The 25,298-nt window shown below is 38.6% G+C and overlaps 2 protein-coding genes across 9 annotated transcripts in view; one reads left to right on the top strand and one right to left on the bottom strand.

The window, feature by feature from the left end:
• The window catches only part of P2RY12 (purinergic receptor P2Y12), a 49,692-nt gene extending 45,412 nt beyond the window's left edge, over nt 1–4,280 (bottom strand). Inside the window, exon 1 of the mRNA XM_006070238.4 lies at nt 3,967–4,280. The gene's annotated coding sequence lies outside the window, so the exon portion shown is untranslated. The remainder of the gene's footprint in view (nt 1–3,966) is intronic.
• MED12L (mediator complex subunit 12L) overlaps nt 1–25,298 on the top strand; it is a 363,479-nt gene that overhangs the window by 315,222 nt on the left and 22,959 nt on the right. For all 8 annotated transcript variants that reach the window (XM_045166284.1, XM_045166286.1, XM_045166285.1 and 5 more), the window contains 7 exons: nt 1,946–2,035; nt 3,063–3,172; nt 3,369–3,504; nt 4,300–4,461; nt 7,275–7,637; nt 9,782–9,938; nt 13,970–14,181. In XM_045166284.1, the coding sequence (XP_045022219.1) occupies nt 1,946–2,035; nt 3,063–3,172; nt 3,369–3,504; nt 4,300–4,461; nt 7,275–7,637; nt 9,782–9,938; nt 13,970–14,181 (1,230 nt within the window). The remainder of the gene's footprint in view (nt 1–1,945; nt 2,036–3,062; nt 3,173–3,368; nt 3,505–4,299; nt 4,462–7,274; nt 7,638–9,781; nt 9,939–13,969; nt 14,182–25,298) is intronic.

Here is a 25,298-nt window from a genome sequence, read left to right as displayed (position 1 = left end):
TTAATTCTAGACACTGTGTCTTCTTTAATGGTACTGGGTGAACCTGAACAAGACACTTGTTCAGTTCTCTAATCATCTGCTACCTTTTGGATATATGAGATTTATGTCTGCACAACAGCCAGAGTGATCCTTTTAAAGTGTAAACCACATGTTTTTCTGGTGCCCAAAATGTTGCAGTATTTCTTATTGTGTGTATGTGTTTGTGTGTGCATGTGCTCGATTGTGTATGACTCTTTGCGACCTCATGGACTGTAGCCTGCCAGGCTCCTCTGTTCATGGGATTCTCCAGGCGTGAATACTGGAGTCAGTAGCTGTGTCCTCCTCCAGGGGATCTTCCCAACCCAGGGATCAAACCCCTGTCTCTTTTGTCCCCTGCATTGGCAGGCACATTCTTTACCAGTAGCGCCACCTGGGAAACCCCTGTTTCTTACTATACCTGGAATAAAACTTCCCCTTATAGGCTTATGTGACCCTCCATGATTTGCCACTGGCTCCCACCTCTATCTTGTTTCTTTCCTGACATGGCCTTACTCATTCCATTCTGTACACAATGACCATGTTGCTGTTCCTTGATCTTGCCAAGCATCTTCTTGTTGCAGAGCCTTTCTCCCCTTCCCTGGAAGTTATTGACATGGCCAGCTCCCTCAGTTCAGCAGATCTCTGCTCAGCTCTCACCTCCTTAGTCCCCTCCCATGCCTTAGTCCCACCCCCATCACTCTCTAAACGAGGACCACAGTTATTCTCTGTCCCCTTGTCATGATTCTTACCACTTGCTCTACTTATTTTGATTTGACCTACTACCAGAATGTCAGCTCCATGACAATTTGTGGGCTTTTTTAAACTACCTTGTACCCTTCACCTGCCTTGAGGGAGATTCATCTATATCTTTTGATGAGATTTGAGAAGTGCTCCACATTTACCGTGTGGTGTAATAACAGATCATCTGTTGGACTCAGTTACTTCTGCATATGACTCATTTCAGCTGTTTTGAGATGATTCTCCATAGATGCCCTACTTCAGAGCACTTTTTTTTTTTTGCTTCTACATCTGATTCAAAAATTTCCCACTGGTGGTTTGCCTTCCCTAAGCAACCTGTCCCTTCCCCAACATTTGTCTGAATAAGTGAGGAAGCATTTATTTAATAAATTGGTATGCAGCTCAGCTGATGTCCAAGGTGTCACATTTTTCAAAGTTGGTTATATTACCTTTATCAAGGAAAACAAGTTTATTGACTAGCAAGCTTCCCTTTCAATGAAACATCAGAATAATGCGTTTGCTAGGATTCACAGCCTCTCCCTAGAAATATAAGAGGAGACTGATATAAAATGTAATTCTGTTTCTCTTTATCTTTATGGTGGTGGTTGTGGTGTAGTCACTAAGTCATGTCTGACTCTTTTGCGACCCCATGAACTGTAGCCCGCCAGGCTCTTCTGTCTATGGGATTTTCCAGGCAAAAATATTGGGAATAGTAGGTTGCCATTGCCTTCTCCAGGGTATCTTCACGACCCAGGGATCGAACCCACATTTCCTTCATTGGCAGACAGATTCTTTACTGCTGAGCCACCTGGGAAGCCCCTTTATTTTACACTTATCTTTATAAGACCAATGTAATGATGTATTTTAAAAATATTCTTTATTTTTGTTAATGCTTAACTTGATGATCCTCTTAAGCATTTCCTAAGACTTATCAACCGTGTATGTAATTACATAAGATTTTTCTTAACAGAGTATGTAATTAGATAACAAACAAAAAATAGCTATATTCCTGTCTGTGTGGAGGAAGGGGAGGAAAGCAAAATTTTATGCCCCCTGCTTTTTTTACTGTATTAAACTAAGAAGTTGTCCTCATCACTTAAAAACTCAGTTTAACTTTAAATATGAGAAAAATCAAATTTAACAGGGAAAACAAGTATTGGGGTTTGTGTTCATTTATTTTCTGGTTTAGATTTTAAGTAACTGGAGAGAAGAACGATACCAGGATGACATCAAAGCACGACAGATGATGCATGAGGCATTGCAACTCCGCCTCAATTTGGTAAGAGACCCTTCTAGTGTCTTTCCTCCATTAAATTTATCTCCATGTGAAAATAACTCCAGCTTTCCACTCCTGCTGTGGTCACAGTCTCCGTTACAAGGTGAAGCCCACTGTTTGCTCTCTTTACTACTTCCTTGACTCTTGGACCTTCTGTTTTCCTTGCCACTGTCCTTCCTGTCTGGTCTGGCTTCTAGACAACAGTAGATATTTTTGGTATCATCTTGCCTTCTGCATCCCACCCCCAGTGTCTCTCTCTCTCTTTTCCGTTTGTGTCAAGAGTAGGTCTTTTAGGGAAGTACTAACTTGAGGTGAGCATTAGCTTTTACTCTACTTGCTTAAAAACTGTATTAAAATGTTCTTTAAGTCAAAATGTTATCAAACTTCTGATCAAATTGATCATAAAGAGAAATCCCATAGGCAGGTTTTCTAGAAATTTAACATTTCCTTCTCCGGCAGATACTTTTGACTCTTCTTTTTCTCAATGCACAAGACCAGATAAAAGCTACTCTGAAAGATGGCTTGCCTGATGCTTGACATTAATTCCCACTCGTGAATGAGCAGTCCTAAGGGCCAGGCCTTCCACTCATCATTACTTCTGTGTTACTGGCTCTTTCCAGGTGTTGTTATGGTAGCAGACTTAGATTCAATAGTAACTGACAACACAAAATTGTAGATACTGAGTCACGTAGTTTACATCTATTCAGATTTAATTGGATGAAAGTTACATATGAAACTAAATATGAAATTTAGGAAGAACAGAGAGCTAATTTTACTAGTGTGTAATTCATGTTGATGACGTTTCTACACTCCATACCTCCTCCTTTTTTTTCTGAATGACCACTTCCTGTGCTAATGGAACCCAAAAGACTGGCAAATATATAGCTAGTTGACAAAGAAGACAGGATAATCCATGGCTTAGAGCAACTTTTAAATTTTTAAACCACTCAAAATGTGGTTGTGTAAAGTGGTGGTAGTGGTCTTTGTGACACTGTGCTGATTTTTTTCATTGTGTTTTTCTATGTGCTAGGTGGGAGGCATGTTTGACACAGTGCAGAGGAGCACCCAGTGGACAACAGACTGGGCGCTTCTCCTCCTTCAGATCATTACTTCTGGAACCGTTGACATGCACACCAACAAGTAGGTTCTTATCATTTCACACTGGCTCTGCTTCATATATGTATAGTGGAGGCTTTCATATTCTGGCCACAGATTCTTCCACGTCATATACTCCTAGGTTACCTTTAACAGTTCTATGCCTTAAATAAAAATGCTCAGTTAGTTAACAGTATCTTGGTTTTGCTTTAAGGTGCAAATCTTTTCTTTCTCCTCCTAGTGAATTATTCACAACAGTTCTTGACATGCTGGGTGTTTTAATCAATGGAACATTGGCCTCTGACCTGTCGAATGCATCCCCAGGGGGATCTGAAGAGAACAAACGCGCATACATGAACTTAGTCAAGAAACTGAAAGTAAGTTTGTGGCCTGCTCAGGAGTTCACGTGGTTTTTGGATTTGTTATTTAGCGCACCTTATTTTATTACACCTTAAATCAGATGTTATTTTTTGTGTTTATATCAGGTGATTATTTTGCTGTTTGTTTTACCTCAGCTTCTCAGTACCCCAAAGTTAGAAGTATATATAGCTTGAAGATTTTTCTTAAAATAATTACACTCATAAAGCATATTTAATTTTTTAAGGGACTGTAGAAGTGCATTATCAAATATGTAACCAAAATGCCAACATTAGATTTAGGGTAAATTTCATCTTCCACTGGCAACATGCAGTTGAATATCAAACATTTGCATTGCTATTTCTAAATTCAATTCATTTGCCTAGCCACTAATACAGTTTTTGAAATAAATTATAAACAAACAATGCAGGAAAAAAATTAATATATCTGATGACCTTACTAATAAAACAACCAATGGTTACCTTGTGGCCTGACTGTAGATTGGAGAACGTGTTCCGTGCTGCAGCTCCTGTCTTCGGGTTGCAAATACTACTCTGCGTTTTTGTCATTTCAGCACTGTGATGTTTGTTGTGTAACAAGGGTGCCTTCATATGTGTTCTATTTTCTACTTAAATAGAAGAAATGAAACATATGCATCACTGTCAGTGAGAGCTGCTCCCTAGACCCTGTTGAAGGTCAAAACGTTCCAGCTATAAAAAGGAAATGTTTCATAGGGGAACTTTCTCCTTGTAAACATTTGCCTTTGTTATAATTTCTATCTCACTTCTGTCTCTCTCACTGTCTCTCTTTTTTAGAAAGAGCTGGGGGACAAGCGGTCAGAAAGTATTGACAAAGTTCGACAGCTGTTACCTTTGCCGAAACAGACATGTGACATCATTACCTGTGAACCTATGGGCTCCTTGATTGACACAAAGGGAAACAAAATTGCTGGATTCGATTCTATAGATAAAAAACAGGCAAGAGTAAATGTTTGTTCCTTATGTATATAAATACATGCACTTATACTTTCTTATCTTCCTATAAGGCATATGAAACATCTTAATTTTACTGTTTCTTGATTTTTTAAAACATATCCTTGTCATTTAAATGCAGTGGTCTTTGGCATTATCATACAGATAATGATGTTGAAGATCTTCATTTAAATGTTTTCCTGAATTTAAATGAATTTTTGAAGCCCATCAAGGGAAAAGTAAGTAAAACCTTGTTAAAAAAAAAAAAAAAGGAATATATTTAGTAGATGAAAAAATCTGTATTGATAAAAGTCTCCATATAGTTTAAAATTAAAATTTAAATGGCTTTAAAATTTAAAGCTGTTTAACATTTTTTAAAGTGATAGCACTTTATTTTCTTATCAGCTGAACAACATTTAATGAACACTTGATTTATATAAGATATTAAATATGGTTCTCTAAAACTTGAGTCAGTCTAAAGCTCTAAAACTGAGCTCAGTTACTCAGTCATGTCTGACTCTTTGCAACCCAATGGATTGTAGCCCAAGGCTCCTTTGTCCATGGGATTTCCATGGAAGAATACTGGAGTATTCCAGGGAAGAAAACTGGATTGGGTAGCCATTTCCTACTCCAGGAGATCTTCCCAACCCAGGAATTGAACCCAAGTCTCCTGCATCTTCTGCATTGGCCTGTGGATTCTTTACCACTGCAGAAGCAGTGCAGGATTCTTTATCACCTGGGAAGCCCAAAATATGAGAAACACTGTCAGTTATTCTTTCAGTGAACATTGAACAACTGTGGGGTTCCAAGATAACAGAGATGAAAGACAGAGCTCCTACCCTTAAGGGAAAGTAGGTAGACAATTACTGTGTCATGCTTCCCATGTGACACAGTGGTAAAAGAACCTGCCTGCCAATGCAGGAGACGCAAAAGATGCGGGTTCGATCCCTGGGTTGGAAAGATCCCCTGGAAAAGGAAATGGAAACCCACTCTGGTGTTCTTGCCTGAAGAATTCCAAGGACAGAGGAGCCTCATGGGCTACAGCCCAGTCCATGGGGTTGCAAAGAGTAGGACATGACTAAACGGCTAACACACACCATGTCGTGAGATGTGTGTCTCTTGGTACAGAATGTTAGAGGTCCCTGAGAAAGAGCCATCATACTCAGATGAGGGATAGGTAGTCAGAGCAGGATCTTCAGGAAAACTGACATGCCGGTGCCAGCCGGCAAAGTCGATCAGGTCCCGAGAACGTGCACGGCGGGGCTGGGAAAGAAAACTAAAGCAAGAGAAATCTACAACAAAGATGGGGTCGAGAGGTTCAGACACGTCTCCACAAAGGGACGCAGTCTGACACCAACTTTATTCAGCATCTCATATTTATACAGAAGAGCGTGAGAAAGACAAGACAGTTAACATTTTCTTTGTTTGACCTACACATCTTACAAACAGTCACAAGAAATCTTGAGAGCATGGGAATGGCACCCTGTTATTATTTCTTACACCAGATAACATTTCTCTGTGCATGAGAAGTTTGCACAGAACTCCAGGTGCCTGCAGTAAATAAGCGCCTAATCTCTGGGGTGGCAGGACAGAGAGCTATGTTTGCAAGCAAACCCTCAAGGACTGAGGCAGCTCCCAGAGCTGTGTCCTTTGGACAAAGGACCCCGTTCTCACGGGCAGCTCCCTGCACTGACACATCATTTTGGATGAATAAGAGTTAGCCAGGAGGTAGGCAAAGTGTGGTACAGACAAAGGGAAGCGTTTATGCAAAGGCCTGAGAGACTAGCTCACAGGCAACATGCAGCTCATCAGTAAAGCAGAGACCCTGAGTACTGACACCCGCACAGTTGTGGGGAGAGAAGACTAGAGTCAGGCACAGGTTGACTTTGCACCACTGTCCTTTCCAGTGGTGACGCATCTGGAACCCATCTGGATATGTGGTCTTGGCACCCAAGAAAGAGCTCTAATGTCAAGACAGATATTAGGAAACAATCAAAATACAGGTGGTAACTGAGCCGTGGTTTTGGATGAAGCCACCCATGGAAGAGTATGTGTAGTTGGGAATAGGAGCATTCACACGTTATTCAAGATGACTTGAGCAGTTATCTTCAGGGTCACTTTGGGGAAAAATATTTTCCAGTTGGTATGGCAGGGAAAGGACCAAGGGATAGCACCAATTCATGTTAAAAATAAGAAACTTGTAGTTTCAGAAAGGGAATAACATTTCCTCTCCTCAACTCAGTGGAGATAAGCTTGAATTGAAGGACTTTATTTGTACCTGTTGGCACATGTTAATTCTGTAATAATATTACTTAACTACTTAGAGACTGCCTAATTAAGTACATGAAAGATGACTGTATTGAACCGAGTCCATACATGTTTGGATTGAAGTTAATTTGAGCCCAATTAGAGGTTGAAGGTAATTTGACTCTTAAGTTTTGTTTTATCTTAAAAACAATAAATAAATTCCAAAGGTTTTTAGTACAGTAATATCAAATTTTCAGTGTTTGGTTTTTTTTTTTTTTTTTTTTTTGGCTGGGGGGAATAAAAGAACCTAAATGGAGAAAATGGTATTTACAGTAAAAATTACTGGGCTGTCTGGTGTCCCAGCCTCAACAGAGTGTCGTGTGGTATGTAGCCACTGCCCTCAGTGATCTAGTATCAGCCTGGACTCATTAGTTAACCTGACTGCTGTGTGCTAGAGTTCTTTAAGGTCCTCTCGAGCCAGAATGTTCTCTGAATCTGTGTCCTAAGCAAGCCTGGCCTCCATATCAGCAAAAGATCTGAGCATGAGGTCATAGCTCCTTATTTCACCACAGGGTCTCCAGGTCTCCACGAAGCAGAAGGTGTCCCCATGGGATTTGTTTGAGGGTCAGAAGAACCCGGCTCCTCTGTCCTGGGCCTGGTTCGGGACTGTCCGAGTGGACCGGAAGGTGATCAAATATGAGGAGCAACATCACCTCTTCCTGTATCACACGCACCCCACGCCCAAGCCCCGGAGTTACTACCTCGAGCCACTGCCCCTGCCTCCCGAAGAGGAAGAGGAAGAGCCCACATCTCCCATCTCTCAGGAACCTGAGAGAAAATCAGCTGAGCTGTCAGATCAGGGAAAAACCGCAACAGATGAAGAGAAGAAGACAAAGGGAAGGAAGCGCAAGACAAAGTCCAGCTCAAGGGTTGATGTGAGTATGGGAAGTAGAGAGAGAGAGAGGGTGTGTTAGCATCCCACAGAAGATTTACTAGTTCCTGAATTACATCCCTAAGAAACATTCAGAAGTGCAGTGTAAGCCTATTTGTAAGTTATCATAAAGGCTCAGATATAATTAACAGAACAGCACACAAACTTTGCACAAATAACAGGATCATAGTTTCTGATTTTGCCTCTTGTACTTTTCATAACTATGTTTAATTTTATACTTTGCTTGTGAATAATACTCATTTACTATTTCACTGTCTCACAGTTTCTGAAATTTAGAACTTGAATTTTTTGACCTAATAAAATCTCATCCTTGTATGTATTTTTATTATGAGGCATGTCTAAAATATTTTTTGTATTTTGAGTAGTTGATATCTGTAGTAAATTAACATAATAACTGTTTTCCTTAGATAGGATCCTATCTAACATATCTAATAAGATGGTTCTGAGGTTTCATCGTTTGCTATTTCATCTTACTGTCCTGTGTATTTCTGCTTCTTTACCATATTTTTTAGATTTTATAAGAGAGAAAGTGAACATAATTTAAAGCAGTTTTACTTCTTGTTTCCCTGATAGCTTTCCCTATCTAGAATAACCTTTTCTTGAAAACCTCAGAAATCTATGAGATGGTAATTTAGAAATAATTTTATAGAATCAATGTGTAAAATGTCTTATCATTTAAATTCACCTTAAAAATACTCTAGAGGGAATTTGTGATGTTTTTCTATAAAATTTAAGAGTTCTTATTGTGCAGTGGAAGAAATATTCACAGTTTGTTGACCTGTCATCATGACTACTTATTTTTATTGTCCACCTGAGTCAAAACCAAGACATTTTTCTTAGCTGATAGCTTGGTGATTAGTATTATTCTAGAAATGACCACCCTCCCTTTTGGATCCCCACTTGAATGTCAGTGCCCTCTTCTCATGGAGCCTTTCTACGAATGTGTCTCCATTTTGAAAAAGATGCTTAATAAGATCCAGACTGCCACTTCTGCCAGTCTGGATCTCTTAACCTGTTTATCCACATGGATGGATTTCTCTTCTTTTTAGATGCTTTAAAAGACATCAAGCCCATCGCATTCCCCAAGTGAGTCCTGGTCATGTCCTTTTCTCCCACACTTCTCCTGAAGTTGCCTCTTTTCAGTCATATATATTGCAGGGAACTGAGCTTTTATTTTTCCTTCATCCTTCATGGCTAGAGAAAGAGGAGCAGTGGGGAAAATATTCACATGTGATCCTTAGAGTCTCTGCACCTCCTCTGAGGAAGAGAAAGCCCTGGGCAGGAGGTGTGGTGAAGGGCAGAGGGGACAAGATGGGGGGCTGCAGTGGGGGGAGTCTGCTTCTTTACAGTGCTTTCTTAAAAGCTGGAACTAAGACACTGTCTAGGCTGGAGAGTAGTTTCAAAGTCCTGTGCGTGTTTCTGGCTAATTCTCATCCAGGTCCAAGTATCAGGAAAGCTTTCTAAGATGAAATCATCAGGAGACTCAGCAACTGAAGATGAGTTCTCTACTCTAGGTGATGGTCAGCATTGGTGTTCTAAATATACTTTTAGTATTTAAAAAACAGATTTCAGAAAAGATCCTTTTCGATCTTCCCCCACTGTTGTTGTTCAGTTCAGTTGTGTCTGACTCTTTGAGACCCCGTGGACTGCAGCATGCCAGGCTTCCCTGTCCTTCACTGTCTCCTGGAGTTTGTTCAAACTCATGTCAACTGAGTCGGTGATGTCATCCAACCATTTTATCCTCTGTTGTCCCCTTCTCCTCTTGCCCTCAATCTTTCCCAGCATCAGGGTCTTTTTCAATGAGTTGGCTCTTCGCATCAGGTGGCCAAAGTATTGGAGCTTCAGCTTCAGGATCAGTCCTTCCAATGAATATTCAGGGTGGATTTCCTTCAGGATTGACTGGTTTCATCTCCCCCACTGTAGCCAAGTCCATTTTAAGTTGAGCAAGAGTTTTAACTTAAAGGAATGTTTTGCAGAGGATATATTGAGACTCTTGTCCTCTTATTTTCCACTTTATCAAAATAACCTTGTCTGCTGGGATAGGAGCTCTCTCAAATAAGGAATTTGCATTAATCATCTATGTGGTGTGTGGAGTAAGTAACTTTTGTGTTTAACTTTGTGTTGAAGGAGTATCCACAGAGCAGCATGTACCGAGTGCCTCCCAACTACTCACCCATCTCCTCCCAGCTGATGCACCACCCGCAGTCCACCCTGTGGGGCTACAACCTCATGGGTCAGCCCCAGCAGCCCGGCTTCTTCCTTCAGAACCAGTCTGTCACTCCAGGTAAGTGAGGGCAGAGTGAAGTCAGGCGACTCCAAGATGGGAAGTAATAGCTTGGGGTTCTCTTCGCTCTTACAGAACTTGCATATTTCAGGGAGTGAGTGAGTGCTCAGGGGACATTTCTGTAATTCTCTCCACTCAGTTTCTTCCTTCTTCTAAAATAAGGTTTCAGTGACTAGTTTATGTGCTACTTTTGGAATTTTTATCCAGTGTTAGAAGGAAATTAACCACTGTGAAAATTTCATTCACTTTTATCAGATATAATTCTTATCAACATGTTAAAAGATTAGACAGTATTTCAGTGTCTTATTGTTTCCTCATGTTATAAATTTTAAATTGTTTATACCGTGTAGGATTTCAGAAATTTGGTGCAGCAAATAGATTTAGATATCAGTAATAAAACCTTCCTAAATCACAGTAAATGTTAGTATTGCTTTGATTTAAGCCAAAATAATCTTTATATCTAGAATACAGATTTTCTAAATAAATCTCTTAGTTAGAAATGAATTTTTTCTCTAAATGAAAGTTTGCCTGTTTTTGAAAAACAATTTCTTTTGAAATTTCAGTCTTCATTTTGTTAGGATGTGCCACTCTTAACATATAATATTTTTCCTCATTCTGTGTTATATTGTGATTTTTTAAATTGTATTTTGAATATTACATTTTGAGGTCTCAGGAAGAAACCTTCTCCTGGAGCTTGCTCAAACTCATGCCCATGAAGTCAGTGATGCCATCCAACCATCTCATCCTCTCTCATTCCCTTCTCCTCCCCTCAATCTTTCCCAACATCAGGGTCTTTTCCAGTGAGTCAGCTCTTCACATCAGATGGCCAAAGTATTGGAATTTCATCTTTAGCATCAGTCCTTCCAATGAATATTCAGGACTGATTTCCTTTAGGATTGACTGGTTTGATCTTCTTGTAGTCCAAGGGACTCTCAAGAGTCTTCTCCAACACCACAGTTCAAAAAGCATCAATTCTTCAGCCATCAGCTTTCTTTATGGTCCAACTCTCACATCCATACATGACCACTGGAAAAACCATAGCCTTGACTAGACGGACCTTTGTTGACAAAGTAATGTCTCTGCTTTTTAATATGCTGTCTAGGTTGGTCATAACTTCTCTTCCAAGGAGCAAGCATCTTTTAATTTCATAGCTTCAGTCACCATCAGCAGTGATTTTGGAGCCCTGAAAAATAAAGTCTCTCACTGTTTCCATTGTTTCCCCATCTATTTGCCATGAAGTGATGGGACCGGATGCCATGATCTTAGTTTTCTGAGTGTTGAGTTTTTCACTCTCCTCTTTCATTTTCATCAAGAGGCTCTTTAGTTTTTCTTCGCTTTCTCCCATAAGGGTGGTGTCAGCTGTGTATCTGAGGTTATTGATGTTTCTCCCTGCAATCTTGATTCCAGCTGGTGCTTCATCCAGACTGGCTGGGGCCTTAAAAGTAGGTTGTTGGGTGAGTGAATGTTGACTACAAAGAGCTAACTTTTGTTGTCATTCAGTCTCTAAGTTGTGTCCAACTCTTTGTGACCCCATGAACTGCAGCGTATCAGACTTACCTGTTACTCGCTCTCTCTCAGTTTGCTCAGATTCATGTCCACTGTGTCAGTGATACTATCCAACCATCTCATCCTCTGCTGCCCCATTCTCCTCCTGCCCTCAAAGTTTCCCAGCACCAAGGTCTTTTCCAGTGAGTCCGCTCTTCACATCAGGTGGCCAAAGTATTAGAGCTTCAGCTTCAGCAGCAGTCCTTCCAATGAATATTCAGGGTTGATTTTCTTTAGGATTGACTGGTGTGATCTCCTTGCTAACCAAAGGACTCTCAAGAGCAAACTCTCAAGGCAGTAGTAATGGTGGAAATAATATATGCCCATCCTCTCTTTTGACTTTCTCTCCTTACTTCCAAGGTGCTTATGAATTCAAGCATTTTTAAACTTTTTAGATATTGAAGTCAAACACAAGGACCGTCTCTAAATTGAAAGTTAATTATTTTATATAGGCACATACCCTTTCCCCTCACCCCAGAACACTATAGAAGGTGTTCATAAGTAGGGAGACTTTAGGTATTAGGTAAGTCTTAATGTTTTATGATGTGTAAGAAAAAAAATTGAGGAAAACTTAATTATGGGGATTTTACATTTGTGAATTAATAGATTTTCCTAAAGTTATGTACCCTATGGAGTTGAAGAAGAGTTTATACAGTCTGCTTCCATTCATACATTTTTAAAAATTTCTTTCTGACTGCACTGGGTCTTTGTTGCTGCATGGGGGCTTTCTCTAGTTTTGGTGAGTGGAGGTGCCCCCTTGTTGTGGAGCATGGGTCCAGGGCATGCAGACTTCAGTAGCTGTGGCACATGGACTCAGTCGTCCTTGGCATGTGGAATCTTCCCCGACCAGGGATTGAACCCTTGTCCCACGCATTGGCAGGTGGATTCCTTACCACTGCACCACCAGGGAAGTCCATTTGTACATTCTTAAAAATGCAAAAGAGTGCTGTTCACAACACACACACACACAAACACACAAATCTTTAGCAATCTCTTTATTTTTCCTGTGTACACACCAGGTTGGTAAAGTTTATAAAGAAACATATGTGAATAATAAACACCATTCGGTGAGAGCTGAGAAAGTTATGTAAGAAAATAGAGCAGATTTCAGCATATTTGTTCTTATTTCTGTAGGTGATTCAGAGGTATAAGATTATATGAAAGTTAGGAAAATTAAGAGAGAGTAGATCATAGTCTAATCTTGAAAAAGTATGTCCTGCATAAAATGAGTCATTTAACTTTATATGTTATAGTGTACATTCAATTCTTGCTTCAACAAAATTTACCTTGCCACGTAACTCAAATTGACCTCTAACTTTTTTCCAAATGTTCTTCAGATGCTGTTGAATGACTTCATAAGCCATATTGCTCATTTTGATACTGAGTCTTTAAAAGAATGTAGGCTTTTCCAGTGATCAGTGTTAAATGTTTGTTTCTATCATACCACATGCTTTTAAAAAAGGTATAACATTTGTAAGGTATTTATATAGAAGTTTTCGTACATACAGTAAAGAATATAAACTGTATGATGAGTTGAAGATTGGCAGCTATTTGAAACCAGCAAATCTCGTCATTTTTCCCCCCCCCCCCCTTATAGACATTTGACAGATTATGTATGCAAATATGTTAAGGTTTTCATTTGCTTTTTTTAGCCTCACCATAATTGACATTTCTTATTTATTTTAGTTATGCACTTCAAAAAAGATGTGTTTTGTCTTTGGAATCGTGGTATTTGAAGTTTCCAAGCATTTCAAGTTTTTGAAGTATTGTCATGCTTCTCTACCACAAAACAGGCATTTTTATTTTGCTGTGTTAAAAAATGTAAATACCATGAACATGAAAAGGGTCTCTCTGCCTGGCTTAGCACACTTGACAAAATACACCACAAAAGGCAACACATCTTGTGAAAGTAACATGTTCCCGGGCTTCCCAGGTGGTGCTGGTGGTAAAGGACCTGCCTGCCAGTGCAGTAGATGTAAGAGACGTGGGTTCCATCCCTGGGTCCGGAAGATCCCCTGGAAGAGGGTATGGCAGCTCACTCCAGTATTGTTGCCTGGAGAATCCCATGGACAGAGGAGCCTTGTGGGCTGTATATAGTCCATAGGATCAGAGAGTCAGCCATGACTGAAGCGACTTAGCACAGCATAACACAACATGTTCTTGGGGACCTCACATAATTTAAAACCCCCATGATTCTGAAATTGTACCAAGGATTCTGCATCTCAGGTGTTTCACTTTACCAAGCAAAGTGGGCCCTCTGATAAGTCATTCAAATAGTATAATTCACTGGACATTGCCCTTCCCATTGTCTGGAATTTATGCAATTCGTAACCGATCTTTCAAATTTGTAGAGGGTGGGGCAGTGCTCTACTTCCCAGTGTGCTCCTAAAAGGAGGCTCAGAAGGTGAGATTTCTGTGTTTTGATAAAATCAGGAAGAGTTGCATCCGCATGCGCAGAAAGCCCTTCCTTCTGGTTGCTTTTGTAGGTGGCTCCCGGTTGGACCCCGCTGGCTCCTTCGTCCCCACCAACACCAAGCAAGCTCTGTCCAACATGCTGCAGCGGCGCTCGGGGGCCATGATGCAGCCGCCCTCTCTGCACGCCATCACATCGCAGCAGCAGTTGATACAGATGAAGCTTCTGCAGCAGCAGCAGCAACAGCGGCTTCTCAGGCAAGCCCAGACGCGGCCTTTCCAACAGGTTTGTCCAGATCAGCAGTGTCTTCCGCATTTCATTAGTTCCTCTAGCCAGGAATGGGTGTGGGCGTGTGACTGATTCTTCCTGTGCGGGCATCCCCGATTGCCTGTGAGAGTGCACGTCTCTCTCTCTTGTACAGGTTTATACATACATCTCCCCTCCTTGTATTTTACCATTATCATTGATCAAAAAAGAACTTGAAATGTCTTAAGTTGGTTAAAAGTATGCCTGAAAACAAAAAGAAGAGCTAATGATTTTCTGATCACTTACAAGTGGCAAGACTTTTATCTTTGAGATGACCTTATCTGAGCCCTCACTCCCTGTTATTATCATCATACTCTGTGCTCCTTTGAGCTATGCTTAAATGATTCATTCATTATTTACTGTATTACTTTGAAGTTGTATCTCTGAAGCACTGATATTCCTTAGGCTTTCTCCTACAGTGCCCTGCATTGCCCTGACTCTGGCTTTATACTTCTGGCTATATACCTCACCAATATCTATAGAAGGCAAAGAGTAGACTACAAGTAACAGTCAGGATATGGATATCTTTAATTATTGATTTGTATTGTTTCTATTTGTATGTCCTGTAAAAATAGAAATAATTTTTATTTTTTTCCTAATTTTTTTTAATGTTCGGGATAATAGTGATTGTTTAACAAAGCATTGGTGGAAGTCACACAAAACTTCATACGGACTCAAACTACAAATCTGCACAAATACATTAAAGCAAAAAGAAGGAAATGAGAATATGACTTTTTCTTTTGGTTTCTGTATTCATTTTGTGTTTTCCAAGTTTTCTTAGGAAAATTACACTTTGATGATGCTAATGATAGCTGCTAACACCAAGAGAGCACTTACTATTTGCCAAAACACTTGTACGCATTGCACTTTCATGTACTGATTATCTTAGATCTCACAGCAGTCCTAGGAGTAAGGTACTTTATGATCCATAAAGGCAGTAGCCAATCTACAAGTGCATCCTGCTCTAAGAACAACCACAGGTTTTCAAATTAGCAAGGAATTCCAATGCTTTTAGAAATAGTCTTTGTATTTGGAATAACTTTCTAAATGTACCTCCATTGTACAACTTACAGCATGTCCACATTCAGTCCACTTAGTGATTTGGGGGATAGGAGTGGTAGGGTGAGGTATGCAGTCTTAACAGAGATCCATTAAAAACAATTTTTTTTTTTTTAACCCTTAAGAAGGACGGGAGAGAGCAGTCTAGTTTGAACCACACAAGAATGTAAACAGCAGTCACAGTATGCTCATTTCCCCCGACCTCCCAGGGAGATCTGATTGTTCAGACTCCCTGGGTATTAGGAAAGATGGGCCCAAGTTGCTTCTTACATAGAAATGATGAGAATTTGATGAAAATATTTTAAAAGCCTTGGTTTTTCTCTAAACAACAAGTTTGGAGTCATTCAAAACCTCAGTGGGATTTTAGCTCTTTCTGAGGATGAACAAAAATAGTTACGCCACTGTTTCCAATCCTCAAGGAGAAAAAATTTACTAGAAGCTAAATAATCACTCCACTAGAATGAATTCATCTCCCTTTTAAAGTAATAGAAGCCTAAGTAAAATTTACCGTCCATTAAGTATGTTTTTTTCTTATCTACTTTTCTATCACAAGGTGTTATTTGACTTATTAATAGGCAACTTTCAGACTGTTACTGGCGAGTTCAGTTTTGAATTTCTCCTAAGGGGTTCTTAACACGGCGGAGCAGCTCGCCAGCCTGGTTATAGGTGAAACGTCTGTCCTCAGAAATTCACTTCCTGATACCAGCCATGAGAAGCAGTTTCCCCTGAAGCAAAAGACTTTGTTAAAAAGGGAATTCAGTGGAAAAATCTTCATGTATTCAAAAATGTCTTTGCATATTTGGAGGTAGATTTATGACCTAAAATGTACCTATAGGACCCCATTATTCACACCACTCAAAAATACCTGTTACTCTATTCTTTTATGGGCTTCTCAGGTGGCGCTAGAGGTAAAAAAAAAAAATCCAGCTGCCAGTGCAGGAGACTGAAGAGACATGGGTTCGATCCCTGGGTCTGGAAGATCCCCTGGAGAAGGAAATGGCAACCCACTCTAGTATTCTTGCCTGGAGAATCACATGGACAGAGGAGCCTGGCAGGCTACGGTCCATAGAGTCGCACAGAGTCGACACAACTGAAGTGACTTAGCATGGCATTCTTTTATACCGTCTAGGGTTGTACAGCTTATACCAACAGGAATTAACTGATAATTTGTTAATTATTGTTAATGATTGTTCTGTAGTAATTTTATCACATCTTAGGTTTTTCTTTTTTCTTTACTTTTTCCCCTTGAGAAGTCAGGAGTTCTTTCTTCAGGTAGTAAAATCTCATCTGCACAGCGGTGATTGTATTGGCATACCTTGTTTAGTTGTGCTTTGCTTTGTTGTACTTCACAGATATTGCACTTACTACAAATTGAAGGTTTGTAGTAAGTACAAATTGACAACCCTGCATTGAACAAGACTCAGGACTGTTTTTCCAACAGCATTTGCTCACTTTCTGTCTCTCTGTTAACATTTTAGTAGTTCCTGCAATATTTCAACTGTTGTTATTATTATATTTGTTATGGTGATCTGTGATCAGTGATCTGTGTTATTTCTATGACTCTCTGAAGGCTCAGATGGTTACAATTTTTTAGCAAAAAAGTATTTCTTAATTAAAACATTTTTAAAAGACGCAATACTGTTGCTCACTTACTAGATTAATGTGTGGCTTATTTTTAAAATTTTTATTGATTTAATTTTGACTGCTCTGGGTTTTCGTTGCTGCACCTGGGCTTCCTCTTGCTGTAGCAAGCAGGGGCTACTCTCTAGCTGTGGTCCTTGAGCTTCTCTTGTTGCAGAGCCTGGGCCCGAGAGTGTGCCGGCTTCAGTAGTTGTAGCTCACGGGATTAGCTGCCCTGCGGCATGTGGTATCTTCCTGGACCAGGGATCGAACCCACGTCCCCTGCATTGGCAAGCGGATTCTTAACCACAGGACCACCAGGGAAGTCCTGCAGTATAGTTTGAATATAACCTTTAGATGCACAGGAAAATAAAAAACTTCAGATGACTCCCTTATGCAGGGATCTTCCCAGCCCGGGGATTGAACCCTCATCTCTTGGGTCCCCTGCATGGGCAGGCTGGTTTTTTACCACCAGTGTCACATGCGAGGCCCTACTTGATTGCAGCATTCGCTTTATTGCTGTGATCTAAAACCAAATCCACAGGATCTCCAAGGTATGCCTGTATGATAGTCACCTCTGCTCCTCTCCTATATTCTTTTTTAACAGAAGCAGGCATTTTTTTTTTTCCTACCTCATCATTCTTTAAGTGTTGGTTAATCAAGAGAAATAGTATTCTTTAAAGGAAGAGGAATGCATACATGATCAGACACAGGGTGGAGTGGTCCTCCATAGAGCAGATGAGATCGTATGTAGTATTTCTAGAATGCCTGCACCAAAGAGGTTCTGAGGGAAATGTTAGCACCTTTCCTTTCTCCCAGTAGATCATGGATTAATATACATAGACTCTAGCTACATATGGTACTGTGGCAGAAAACAAATTTTCATGTAATCTTTAAAAAGGTAGAATTATATGGAATATAAGTGATACTGATACATTGTTTTCATATTTTATTCTTGATGCAATTAGCTGTTTTCTAGTAAGTACTGACCTATGTGCTTCATAGTAAGAAAAGTTGATTCTGATTTTGGCAGCAACATTTTCTCAATTTAAATGCATACACAAAATGTGATTCTCTCTAGCTGTTTAAAACTTGTGTTTTTTTTTTTTCCTTTCTCAGTTTTTGGCTTCTTTTAGAGAAGATGAAATAGGTATCATTTTCCTCCTTATCTTACCAATTTCCTAATTACAGATATCCAACAAGCTTGATGGAGAATTTCAAATTATCTTAGCTTTCAAAATTGATCTTAGTATTGTGACAGATCCTTTTAAAGACTAACCGGTTCCTCCAAACCTTGGGTGTGACTGCTCTTTCGCCTGGTTGTACAATGACACCCTACCCCCCACCTCTCTAGCTAGCTGACCCTCTCTTCTTAGCTCAAGCACTGGGTCTTTATAATACTTGAATCATTTCGTTTACTGAGCAGAGGGTAGAAATTTATGAGATGTTTATTGAATGAATTCATGTTTTGAGCAGCTATTTCCAGAACCCTGAAACAAATATTTATTTATGTTGACTGTGCTGAGTCTTTGTTGCAGCGAGCAGAGGCTGCTCTCTCATTGCAGAGCACAGGCTTTAGGAGGAGCTGACTTAGTAGCTGTGGCATGCTCACTTAGTTGCTCCATGACATGTGGGATCTTTCTGGACCAAGGATCGAACCCATGTCTCATATGTTGGCAGGTAGATTCTTAACCACTGGACCACCAGGGAATTCCAACCCTGGAGCATCTTTAGCAACCTTAATCCTTAGCAATGTGATTTTTATCCACAAATTCATCTTGTAGCTCTTCCTTTGAGTGCTTCCAGAAACTCTTCTCAACAGTGACCTCTGCTATGCTTGTTTTGAAAACATAGATGGGGCAGAGAAGGCCCAAGCTCTTGAATTCCAGATATGGCTCAGACCTGGCAGAGTCATCCTAGCCTCTTTCCATCTAATGGAGAGAGTTGATGTGTAATGGAATCTCTAGCCTTAGATGGTGCACGAGGAAAACTAGAGTCCCATTATAAAGTAACTGATTCTGCTTCAGAGGCTGAATATATCAGCTTCAGTTGGTCATGCAGTTTTCTGTTATGAACCATCTTACATTTCCTCAGGAATATATTAATAATGTTGTATATTAACACTAGTGCTAGAAAAATGGTGCTAAATATACAATAGCATGGATATTGTTAGGTATTGTTAATCAAATTATTTGATGTAATGACTTATTATAATCAAATGTATTTTCTTATGGCTTTAGTGCATCATGACATGCATAAAGATGTTTTGGCAAGGAAACTTGTTTTTATTTTTCCCAGTTACAGTCTTCATCCAGTAAAGTAAAAATGCTCTCCCTCCATTCCTTACTCAGTATCCCTTATTGAAATGAGACCCAGTGTCATGATTTTTGTCATCTTTCTGCTCCAGAGGCTCATCTATAAAATGGAGCTAATATGATACTTATTTCATAGGCTTCTTGTGAAATTAATGATTTAACGTGTGTAACAGCCCTTAGAACAGTGGCTACCTTATAGTGTGTTCTCAAAAAATGTCAAGTGCTATACTTCATGTTACTGTTTTATTAGTATTATTTTATGGTTATATTATTTCAGAGGAAATCCTTGCCCCATAAAAATGATCTTTATTTTCTTAAATATGTTAAGGACTAAAAATAAATGTACATCCAATGCTTTACTTGCATAATTACATTCATTGTCCTATTATGACTGGTACTTAGTGGAAACCAGTAGAAGAGACCAAGAAAAAGAAACATTGTTTTGTTTTTTTTTTTTTTGCAGGTAAGATTTATTTTTTTTTTATTATTTTTTTTTAAATTTTATTTTATTTTTAAACTTTACATAACTGTATTAGTTTTGCCAAATATCAAAATGAAACATTGTTTAGTTTTCCTAATAGTCATTTTGGCTTCTTGGAGCATTATGTTTTTACAATCTAAATTCTGTGATACAAACTTTAGAACGATGATTCCAATTCCACTATTAAAAGTATCACTGTTGTATTTTATTTCCCACATATTCCATGAGAACTATTGTAAAATATAGAATTTTGTTTATAATAATGCCAAATGCTGCTTAAATTGTTTTCCAGTTACCTTTTTATTATTTCTCATATTTGTCTTCTGATAAGGAGATACCTTCCTTCCCCGCCCCCACCATATCAACCTTCTAAGGAAGGGGGTTTTGAAGGAAATTTTAAGCTTTGACACAGGAAGAGAACCTAATTTTCTACCTTGATTTATGATATCACTTAATCCTGATTTCTCCTTTTCAGTGTACACAGTCATCTTGTGTTCTTTGGAATAATGCTAGGGAGTTTGAGAGTCCAGTGAAAGACAAAAGTTATGTTTATCTTAATTTGATTGAGCAGATTTGGAAGAAAGCAATTCACTGCTGGCTGTAAATAATGAGTCCTAAGGATATTCGTGACATTAAAGAGGAGGATTTCTGCCAGGCAAAAATGATGTGCTCAGTTATAGCATATGGTTACTTGGATATCCTGAAGTTGGCACTTGGTTTGCTTGTTCTCATGTTGGCGTTAGATAAGAACTGAAGAGTGCAGCGCCTTACAGAAAGTCTTATTATCATCTGCCCCTGCCAGCAAGCATGGCTGGGCTCAGAGAAGGCTTGGAGACCCTCCCAGAAACTGTGGAGGAGAGAGGGATTCAACAGGCCCCCACACCAGCGCAGCGCTCTTTGCAGGGAGTCCAGATCTCCAGCAAGGGGATGGGGCTCCCGGCAATAATGGCAACTGACACCCTTCTAAGGTTTTAATGAAAGAACATTGAGTGAGTCAGAGCCTTCCAGAGTTGTTAGCCCCTTGGCAGAAGTGATCCTGTAACATCCTGAAAACAGGCCTCTCGGATTGATAGAGCCCATTTAAGTTAAGCAGCATCCTTTTTGTCTGGTAACTGATCTCCCTTACGTATGTGGTATCTATTACCTTGGTGTATGTTTCCTTCCTCTGATCTTTCACTCCTCCTCCCTCTCTAGCAGTGTCTCTCAAACATACAAGGTTAGATAACAGAGCAAACACTTGTATACTTACCACCTAATTTTATTAAATAATAATGTTCTGCCACATTTGCTCTAGATTTTTTTTTTTTTAACATAAATACGATAGACATGGATGAGGCCCCTGGTTTCCTGCCATTTCCTTTTTTTCCTGTAAAGATGTAGTCATTATCATGAATTTGTGTTTCTCTTTCTTATTAATGTTTTTATATTTTTGCTACTTATTTTTGCATCCATTGATACAAACATTATATAATATCACCTTCAGATTTATCGCCTCACATAGGTATTATTGTATTGTTTTGTATCTTTTTAATGTTGACTAATTTTGAATTATATCTACTTTGTTATACTTACTTGATTTTATTTGCTTGTCTGCTCAGGTGCTGTTTCATTATGAGTGTTAACATTTATCCATTCTGTTAATGATCATTTAAATTATTTCCAATTTTTTTGTTACTGTTAACCATGCTACAGTAAACATTTTTGTACACTTCTTCTGTTTGTGCAGAGTTTTAGGGTATGTATGTGGAAGTAGAAGTGGAGATTTAATTTCCAAAGTGGTAGTGATTCCCATCAGTTATAAATGAGTGTTTTACTTTCTCCACATCTTCACTAAACTTTGATTAACCTTTAATTTTCTCACTCAGAGCTGGTGAAATGATATTGTATTATGACATTTTAATTTGCACTTTCTGATTACCTGTGAGGTTAGGCATGTTTTATAACTCTACTAGCTATTTAAATTTTCCCTTCTGCAATTTATCAGATTGTATAATTTGAACATATTTCAAAATAATTTGGTTCTTATTTGGTAAAGGTATGCAGATCAGTCTTATTGAAACAAATCTTGAGTTTTGACAAGAATCCTTCATGAACTTATTCAGAGACTATGATTTTTATACATCTCAGTGACAAAAATGAACTTATGAAAACAAAACCCACTGAGCTAGTAAATATGCCCTAACAGCTATCACTTTGTTCCTAGGGTGGAAACTGTGTCCAGAAAAGTGAATGCTCTGCTTATTACTTAATAGCTGGTATTTCTCTATTTACTGGGATGATGAGGAAGTAATTTGCTGAAATTATGATTGTGCAAATATAGTGATCCTGAAGATAGTGTACACAGCTTGATTTTTATGAATGGAGTGAAGATAGGGGTAATGGGAGAGAAAGTGAACCACTCATACAAAGGTGATAGAGTTGGATATAAGACAAATGAATAGATACAATGAATTATGTACTTACCCCTAAAATGGTGAGAATAGGTATTATTTGCTTGGGGAATTCCTCCTGTTATTTCTAGTTCTTATTATAGTAAACTGCTTTTTTTTCAATTAAGATTGTGAATATTTTATGTCATTGCTATTTCTAAACCTCAGTGAACAGAAAAACTTTAATATCTCAAACAAAATGTCACTTAGAATCTATTTATAAAAATGATTAAGCAAGGAAATCATTGACTTGAAAAAGAGGAATTTTTTTCCCCAGCATGGAGTTTCCTTTTTATTAATAAATTAGATTCCTTGTTAGCATGTAAACACTAGTGGCACTGTAAATAGTTTTTGTCTATTTTGGTTGATTGAATGTGTGGTTAAAGTGATGCCCTGTTTCCGTTTGCATTTACTGGCAATGGAGCAATCTAATGACCTCCTCCAGTAATACAAGACTTGTTCACTTAATGTCTTGTTTGTTTCATGTGACCCAAATGTCCTGAGCTCTTCTCCCCTGATTCTGGGCTGGGAAAGTCTCAGGCACTCTTTGGCTTACACTGGGGGGCCCAGCATCCTTTTGTTTTGGGAAGTTATCTGGTTCTGATCGCTTCTCTACTTCCTGTCTGTCCCCATTTAACCTCCAGGTTGTGGTACTACTCTGTTATGTGACTGTTGTCATGTTATTTGTGTCCCAGCCTATGGTGATATTGTTTGGCATATAAATTAATATAACCTATCTTAGGGCCTGGGGTTTTAAGTCTTGACTCCCTAAAACATTGTTTTAAGATGAACTGATTCTTATGTGTTTTGGCTACCCACATCATTAGGCTAAAAAATCTTATCTGTATTGTCTGCCGTTTTCTTGCTGTCCCCTTTCTGTAGGACTTCTGTAACTCTGCTGTCTCCCTTCTGGAAGACTTTGACAACATAATGGTAACACCCCTGCTGTCATTCCTTATACTTTCTTTCTTTCTTTTTTTTTTTTTTAAATTAAGTAAACATTTATAGCATTACTCTTTGAACATCAAAATGAGAAGCAGGTTATTCCTCTATAGCTGGTAATAATTAGAGTCTTCATTTCACTGTTACTCACTTGGTTTATGTTTGAGACCGTGACACAAAATCATGAATGCATTGCCCATGTTCACTTCAACAGAATTTATTTCTGGAAGTCGTCCCCTTTGATTGCCTCGTGCTTCCCATCATATATGTGTATGGTATAGAAGCCAGTGAACGTTTGTGTCCTGGGCTTGGGAACATAGGCGAGTTCGTGCACCATCATCTCAGTCCCACTTTCAAACCCATCTATTCCCGAGCTCTTGCTTCTCTCTGTGGTAACTCACATCATTAGTGGAGGAACGCATGGCATGCTGACTCATAGGCCAGTGCAAGATAATGAAAACTGTGGTTATGACAGTGCCCTACTCATCACATCCCACTCACTGGTTCTTCCTAAATTCTCAGCAGAACCCATCATCTCTGTTTTCTTTCCGGTATGGAGAAGATTTTTTTTTTTTTTTTTTTTTTTTTGAGCATAGGTCTTGTGCATGCATGTCATAAGACCTCATCTCTACTGCTTTGCCTGGGCTAGCTAAGAATGCATGTTTTGCATTAAATTACTTATAGGTTTCTATATCAGGTAGCCAACCCACAACATAAACCCAAGAAGCATTAGAATAAAACAGAGCACACATCTCAGATGTGAATGTAAGTCAACTTGTTTCACTACGAATTTAATGGGTAACATTTTCTGTACATTGGTAAAAATATCCTTAACTGCAAATACAACTTTGACAATATTTAGGTGATGAAATACTGCCATGTAGGCAATTTCATTAATTGTTCTTTAGGCAAAGGAAAGTTTGCAGACTTTTCTGAAAACAATTTTTCTATCAGTTTTTCCTGACATTTGTAGTGTACAGAGAGCAAGCAAAGTTTCTGTTTGTTTAAAAACTTGAATTAAACTATCAAATTTTAAAATACTTGCATATAGTTTATGTTTGCTGTAGGGCAGTTGTTGTTCAGATGATAATGTAATTTAAACAATATAATTTGCATTTATCATTGATTTTACGTTTTAAAAAATAGACAAAATATTTTATTCAAGTATTTAAAGAGTTATATATAACCTACATATTCACTCAAATAAATGGAAACGTGTGTATATATCTTTGCTGTCATTTCACTATTCTTATCTTTCTTTAAGTCTCCAATATTAGAAATTTAATGAGTGCATATATTCAACTAATCAATATGCTTTAGTCATCATTTATGAGCACACTAACAGTTGCTTATTGTTATTTAGGTTTATTATTGAAGTGTGTTTATTTAAAAATGAACCTTTTGTGCCACTAATTAATGTTACTGTTAATTGATCACCAACTGAGTTATATTTGATGTGAAAGCTTTATGAAAGAATCAAGCACAATGGTCAGCAAGACCTCTTTTAATTAAAGAATTTTCTGTGTATCTTTGTCTGCAATCAAAATATACCCATGTAATGTGATGCCAAAGCTTTTAGTTCACACCATTTGTTGTTTAACCTTGGACACCATTACTCAGGACCTTCCAAACAAGTAGTTTGAAACATTACCCACTGGTTCTCATTGGGTGACCTTTATTATTATTATTCCTAAGTCAGCATTTTCAGAAACGCAAAACAGCATTATCAGAGTCACAAAATCTGGCTGTGGTTTACATGTACAACACTTCTCTCTCCTCACAACCCTTAAATAGTATTGGCAAGTTACTAAATAGGAATTTGAAAATACCATTACTAGTGAATTAAGTGGAGAGAAGTTTCCTGATCCTGAAGTGCTGCTGATTATAATGCTTACTGTCTGCTAATTGGAGTCATAACCAATTCTCTTTTAGAAAGAAAGCCTCACATTTTCTCAGTTGACTCAGACTGAACTAATGAAAAGAAGACGACCCAGAAGATTGAAAATTGTCTTTGAGGATGATTTATCAAAAATTTTAAACCTACTGCATTCATTTGTTTCCAGTCATGCAGGATGTTGTCAGTCTACGACTGTCTGAGCTCAGATACTCTCTTGTCTAATTAAAAATAAAGCAGTAAGAGAGAGACTTAATCTTATAAAGTCCAGGAAGAAGAGTCATTATTGAACAGCACAGCTTTTTAAAAAGTTTTTACGAAGTGGAAATTTTAGAAAATAAAATAGATTGCTATTT

Source organism: Bubalus bubalis, chromosome 1 (genome assembly GCF_019923935.1).
Source record: "Bubalus bubalis isolate 160015118507 breed Murrah chromosome 1, NDDB_SH_1, whole genome shotgun sequence".
Taxonomy (NCBI): domain Eukaryota; kingdom Metazoa; phylum Chordata; class Mammalia; order Artiodactyla; family Bovidae; genus Bubalus; species Bubalus bubalis.
Note: the sequence above shows the minus strand (reverse complement) of the source record. Positions and strands in the feature narration are given on the sequence as shown.